This window comes from Telmatherina bonti, assembly GCF_933228915.1.
Source record: "Telmatherina bonti genome assembly, chromosome: 4".
NCBI classification, from domain to species: Eukaryota; Metazoa; Chordata; class Actinopteri; order Atheriniformes; family Telmatherinidae; genus Telmatherina; species Telmatherina bonti.
In genome coordinates this window covers 21,077,244-21,084,205 of record NC_136622.1, presented here as the reverse complement: position 1 = coordinate 21,084,205, position 6,962 = coordinate 21,077,244, and the positions used below count along the sequence as shown (strand labels likewise).

Below are 6,962 nucleotides of genomic sequence, written 5' to 3'. Positions count from 1 at the left end.
CAAGCATATCATGCAAAGCTATTATTCTTAAGCTGTGAGGGCTTTCAGCTCCTATGGCAGTGACCAACCATCTCCTCTCTGAAGCTGTGGTCTATCAACAAAGTGCTTTCAGTGCTGTTTAAAGCCCCCTTCTTGTCCAATGGATACTCTTTACAGCACTCTGTTAAAGCATCCAGCGCTTAGCCTCACCACCTCATGGTTGTTCCCTAATTGCTACTTCATAGCTAGATGTGTGCCAGGGCAGTGAGAGAGTGCTTTCTTGATGAGAAAAGGGCAAATCTTTACTGGTACAGCAAATATTGCAATGCTAAAAATGCAGTCAATAAATGTCATTAGGATTAACAATGTCCTATTTACCTATGCCTATTAGACCATTTCAAGTCTATCACATGTCAGGAATTCATTGAGGGATCAGATAATTTTTCCATATCCCTTGGTTTCTTTTGGAGAACACACCTCCCCTCAGCTTCTTACATCATCTGACATAACATCATCCTGGTAAAGCACTGTGTTTTCGATTGCCAATGGCTTCATGAGCAAAGTCAAATACTGACCAATAATAACACATGGCTACATACAATACTCACTGCCCATTAGGATACATCCTCCCGAGTTATTTAAAAACTGGCACTTTTCTTATGCAGATTTTGATAAATGTTAAAATATGTTTTCCCTTAAACCATCTGTTTTTTCATTTCCCAGTAAGTGCACCCTCTTTTAATAATAAAAAAAAAAAAAAAACTAAGCCCACCCTGCTTAGAAATTTAACATTTATAATAAGACTTGGATGTTGAAGTAACAATAGTACAACGGCAGACAAAATGCAACATGAACATCAGAATACACAAGAATAGTCATTACACTGACAGAACATAGTACACAACTAATAAATACTGAACACCGGAAGTCTCAATACATATATGTATATATATTTTGTATATATAGATATACAGGAAGGCAGATATGCTTGGGAGAGAACAAAGTCACTCATTTCCCTTATGTCAGGACCTTAGCAAAAGCACTTAGTTATTCTCTATACAGAAATGCAAGATGTAATTTAAGGAAACACTACAGAGGACTAGACCACCAGCAGATTTAATTGGATTGATAAGATACTCCTGCAAGAAAAACACTCTTCTCCACAATGTTAGGGTAATGTGCTACTCATTGGCCGCAATATCCACGTAAGAGTTTATCACTTTGCCTCCCATGCTGTCCTTGGTGGCCACGCCTAGAAATCTGACGGAACAAATATATGAGCAAATATATTTCCGCTGTAGAGGATGAAAACAAACCTTAGAATGCAACAAATTCAAAAGCTTTGCAGATTGAAATGCTATCAGCCTGCAAGAGTGCTAAATGTGGCTTTAATTATGTGTGTCTTGGTATTTTTGCTCCTGTCTATTCCTCCACCTGGTATTCCAATATGTGACAGAGTGAAATGATTCACACACCACCTCTCTGACAAGTGTGACTTCCTTTTCTCACCCACACAGGATATGCTGCGGTGCACACAGCAACTGTGAATATCCCACCAATTTTACGTAAAAACATTGCATCCAGAAATAAATTGATTTTTTAGCTGCAAGATGTGATTCTATGCTATTTGCAATGCTAATGTATCTCATAGAACTTTTTATGAGCGGGAACTCAAAAGCATCATCAATTCCTGGATCATAAAGTACTTTCCAACCATATGACTCAGTTGGGAGTGCTGAGGCTCAATGAAAGCTTCAGACGTTTAATTGCAGACTACTTAAAGGGCATCACAGTCATTGCCTAGTTGAATGATTGCTTTTGAACCTAAGAAAGGACAGCTTCATAATGACAGAGGTACAAAAACAAAGCAAACACATCTGGGTTGAACTGAAGCTGTCAGTGTACAAGGAGCCAGGGAGAAAGCCTTTGTGTCACTGTGACTCATAACACATCGATCCCCTCCAGCTCAAAGACAAAAACATGGAAAGCAGAGGGATGCTTCTTCCCATTAAAAGATGCAATTAGCATTTATGGCAGGATGACCTTGTATTGTGACACGTACATTGCAAAGTTGAAATTGCTTCAAGGTGCAGCTTCCTGATCTGATGTTGTTTATAAAATATGCACATCATGCCAGGTGTCTTGCATGTTAATTTTACCATAAAATTATTTATAAATGATGGGACAAAGGGATCTTTTCAAAGATCTCTGGCCCCTCAAAGTTGTTGGAAATTTCCTGTCAGCAGCTACAAATGCTAACAGTAGGTCTTTGAAGGCAGTAATTGACAGCCTCATCAGTATTATTCATAAGCTTGATTTCAAGGAGAAGCCATTAAGGTTTAGCTCCAATGTTTACCTGCAGATACAATATAAGTACATTGTATTCTAACAAGCACAGGACAAAAGAGCTACACATTATGGAACTATCCGCTGCACAAGATCACATACTTCAACCTAGGACATATTTGACTTTTTTATGTGAACATTTTCCAGACAGAATAAATAAATTAAGTTTCTGAGCCTTTAACATCTGCTTGGTATGTAACACTCCAGGTGTTGAGACAGACATAAACTGATGGTATAACTAAGAGACAAACTTTAAACTAAGTGGCACCTCAGTGGACAACAACCAGGAGCAAATTCATCCTTGTATGGTCTCTGGTACCTTTTTGTATACAGAATTGAGACAATATGTTGATAATTAGTCAAAACACTTCTCTGCACGTAATGTGTATATGTTGGAGATGTTCCAAGTGTTTAATTGTGCAAGGTCGCTAAAGTTTCTTTTGGGTTTAACTGTTGATGTACAGCAACTAAATGGCAGCTATTTCAATACATCAATAATTCATACTGAAAGGTGGTAATATTTTCTTTCCAACAGAAATCTAGCTAAATTGATCCTTTAACGTGGTAAAGGAAGAAACAGCTCTGTACTATATATATGGCTGCACATGACTAAGACTGAGACTAAGGATCAACTATATTAACTAAGTATGGTGTATGATGTAAGATGAAATTACCTGTGGCCTCTTTATAGGTTTAGCAGCTGAGGATCAGTATTTTTTTTTTTTACCTCAGTGATATTTATCAGGCAAGGATATCACATTAAGTGGTTTTATGTCATGCTGTTTTACAATAGATAACTCAAGGTGAATGCCATTCGCGATCATAGCATGGTGACATCATTTTCTGTTCCAGTGATAATAGAGGAAGGGTAAATGTAACTATGCGCTAATGTTAAGATGCAATCTATTCTAATTTTTCCTATTAAATATAAGTATGCCATGGTTTCAATATATACTAAATGTGAGCCATCACCTTTCTCAAAATCTGTTTTTAACCTGTTTATTTTATCATTTTCCACACTTCAGTTATTCTTCATGTGCCTTCCTGAGTACTGATATCAACTACATATCATCTTTTCCCACACGACTCTTAAATTTCCTCTTTCCATTTCCACTGCCATTCGTTCACAGTATGAATAGTAATTGCTACAGATTAAAATGCTGGAAAAGTCCTGCTTATCGTCAAGACAGTTTCTTTTAAGCTCCCTTTGAGTTAATTTTTTCCACTTGTCAGCAACCATAGATGAACATGCCTTCTATTATTTTCTCCTACAAAGTCACAGTTTACATTAACTAAATCATGGCTCATTTTGTACCATACACAGCCAGTCATATGGCATCCATTATCTTTACCAGTGTTATCTCAAACCACCATGGGAGTGTCTGAGAAGACGGAGCTAATGGACTCTGCTACTGATTTCTTCCTCTTTCCCTTCAGAAGAGAACCAGCCTCTGCATCCAGCTCATCATCCTCCTCATCCCCATTAGGGTTGAGCTTGCCATTCTGGCCCTGTAAATCCTTGGAGTCTATGAATGCAACGTGCCTGTTTAACTCAGCCTTGAGCACTGGGTCCTCATGGGTTGGAGTGACGCTGAGCATCGAGGAATGGATGCTGTCCTCACCTCGAGTCTTGCTCTTGTTAGGGCAGCAGAAACAGCGGCATGGTGTCAGGTAAAGGTATATAAGCACCAGCACCACACTGGCCAGGCAGCCTATTAAGGTAGTATAAGCTGTGTTCAAAGTCTCCCCGACGCCATGCATGGTAAAGTTATGAACCTTCAGCACCACATAGATAGTTTCATTGAAAGCCTCACTTGAAGCAAAGCATGTGTAGGTCCCAGAATCTTCCAATCTCACTGGACTTATCTGCAGGCTGCCATCTGGCAAGACTTTTGCTGTCTGGTTACTTCCAGGCGCCACCAACAAATTACCAGGCATCACCCAGGCCTTTACCATGTTCTTATGTTTGGTATCACAGTTGAGGATCAGTGTTTGCTCCAGAAAAGCCTCTTCATCCGCCTCCTTGAATGTGCTGCAGTTCATGCTATCACCACTGAGATCGAAAACGCGCACTACGGTTTTTTGTGGGCCTGGCAGAACACACGTGTGGTCATCTTTAAAGTCCAGAACGGAGTTTAGCTTCCGAATGTACCAGTGGGCTAGAAGGGTGTAGAGATCACAGTGACACAGAAGAGGGTTATTGTGGAAGTAGAGGCCATTTTTAATCCAGGCAGGCAGAGTCTGAAGCCTTTCAAAATGCAACACTTTGATCTTGTTAGATGACACATCCAGCAGGCTGAGTTTCTCCAGATGGGACCTTTCCCTGACCAGCTCCTCAGGGAAGCGGGATATTTGGTTCTGGCTAAGGTACAGCTTTTGAAGGTTGATCATGCTAGTAAAGGCTGTACGGTCAATCTGGGAAATTTGGTTATTATATAGCAAGAGGACCTCCAAGTTGACCAAAGGCTCAAAGACAAACTCATCCAGCATCTGCAGATTGTTGGAGGACAAATCCAAGTAGCGCAGATGCTTCACATTGATGAATGCCTCAACAGAAAGGAATTGTAGTTTATTGTGGCTGAGAAGGAGGTTGTGGAGATTCGGCAGCTTCTTTGAGGTCCACTCGGACCGGAGCCGTTCTATGTCATTGTAGCTGAGGTCTAGCACAGCAGTGTAATGTGGCAGATTAGTGGGAACAGTGGTTAGATTCATTTTGGAGCAGCTCACTATGTTTGAGGCGCAGATGCAAGTCTTTTTACAGTTTAGCGTAGATCCTGCTGCCTCTGAAAACCAGAGCAGAGCCACGTAGAGGGAAAGGAACAGAGCCCATCTCTGACACTTACTCCAGTAAGGTAAGGTTTCCAACAGGCTGTCACCTGTTCTGGTGGAAGACTGCAACATGCTAGCGGTTGTTCCAAATCCCAGAGAGGCTTATTACAATCCCATTCTCAGAAAAAAATGTGGAAAAACAGCTGGAGGAATCCCAGGCACATTGCTGACTGAAGACTAAAAAGAGAGCAGAAAGATGTTATCAAAGAGGCGTGTTTTTAAAAAAAAAAAAAAAAAAAAAAAAAAATATATATATATATATATATATATATATATATATATATATATATATATATATATATATATACAAACATTTATGCAACTGAGGAGAGGGAAATATTAAAATAAAAATACTACAACGAAATATCTTGATTTCGAACATTCAGAGGAAGATCAGGAGATCAGGTTATTATACAAAATGTAGTGTCACACATATCAACATATCAAAACAATATCAGTTTTTTCTTCCCCTCACTGAATAGCAACTCTCACAACACCAGACTGATGCTGAATCTGTTTGTATTTGATGGTTCTTTGCAAAAGAAATGTTTAGAAACAGACATAAAACATTCTCCAGCTATTATTTCTTTATTATCCTTTTCCATAAAATAAATAATTTTAAGTAGATTAAATTATTTTCTTATTAACAGAAACAGCTAAATCAGCCAAACGTAAACCAAAAGCAAGCATATAAAGTGTTTCGGCAAATGTCCTCACACTTCCCACTTTAGTTTCTTCCTCTGCTCGTGTCTTCCTCACGTGCATGCAGGACCAACTTTCCTCAGCCGCTTTGCGTTTCTAAAACACTTGCATACACACAAACCCAGTAGTCACGCTAACCCATGTGCATTCACACTCTTGGAAGACATGGAATTGATTTTCTAACACTGGTCGTTTCGCCTTCTCTGCCTTGCCATCTCTTACTCTTTCTGAGACAAACCCAAACGCAGCTGCACAGTTTTACACAAAGAACTAAATAAATAAAAAGCGCACAAGCAAATAGGATGCAAATATTTACATCGTGTCATGTTCTGAAATGCCCTTGCTCGTTTGTGGAAGAGCTGTGCAAGCGTTGCATTGCACCATTCGGCTTAAATACATGAACGACCACATGAGCGGAAAGATGGAGAGAAAAACACTTACCTTCACCCTGGATGCGGCACCTTTCCTTGAAACAGCTCCTCGTTTGTTTACGATGTTGCGGCACACCAACAACCCCCCAGTCTGACTGAGCTTCCGTGTCTGCCGTGGAGGACAACAAATGATGCGGGGAGGAGGAAGAGCCCCGAAGAGTCTCCTCGTCAAAATAATCCTGGTCCACGAGAGACATCCAATACCCGGTGCAAAATTACGCACAAATAAGATTACGTAAAGAGCTGAGAATATTTAAGTGGCAACCATCGATAATGCGACCACATCTTAAATCAGCTGTCTCTGGTTTCAACTGAACATATTGCTTCAGGGACGCACAGACGAGCGAATATTCGGTTTTGTTTTTTGTTTTTGTTTTGTTTTAAAAAAAATTTTTTTTTGCAGATTACTGGCGCAGTTTGGGCAGGTCCGGGTCAAGTCGGGTCTCATCATCAGCAATGGGGACCCTTTGGAATGAGCAGTCTGTAGATGCCAAGCTTCCCGTGGCTGCACGCAGGCCTGCAACAGCTCTCTCCGCGCAGTGCTGCAGCTGCAGTGGTTGACGTGTTTCTCGGCAGCGGCAGTGCGTTCAAACCCAGAAGGCGCTGTTTACCGAAAGTGACCGCGTCAAAGACTCACTAAAACCCCGGGAGAGGAAATGGACAAGTCCATTTGGA

The 6,962-nt window shown here is 40.4% G+C and overlaps 1 protein-coding gene across 1 annotated transcript; it reads right to left on the bottom strand.

The window, feature by feature from the left end:
* Window positions 1-2,209: 2,209 nt before the first annotated feature.
* On the bottom strand, window positions 2,210-6,392 carry amigo1 (adhesion molecule with Ig-like domain 1). Its single transcript, XM_079238814.1, has 2 exons — window positions 6,298-6,392; window positions 2,210-5,331 (listed from the first exon to the last, which is right to left on the bottom strand). Exon 2 carries the CDS (start codon window positions 5,224-5,226, stop codon window positions 3,688-3,690), a length of 1,539 nt encoding a protein of 512 aa, XP_079094940.1. The 5' UTR covers window positions 5,227-5,331; window positions 6,298-6,392; the 3' UTR covers window positions 2,210-3,687.
* Window positions 6,393-6,962: the final 570 nt, after the last annotated feature.

Bases quoted from the DNA above. Each gene is read 5' to 3' on its own strand.
- amigo1 (XM_079238814.1), bottom strand. From the start codon at position 5,226: ATGTTGCAGTCTTCCACCAGAACAGGTGACAGCCTGTTGGAAACCTTA.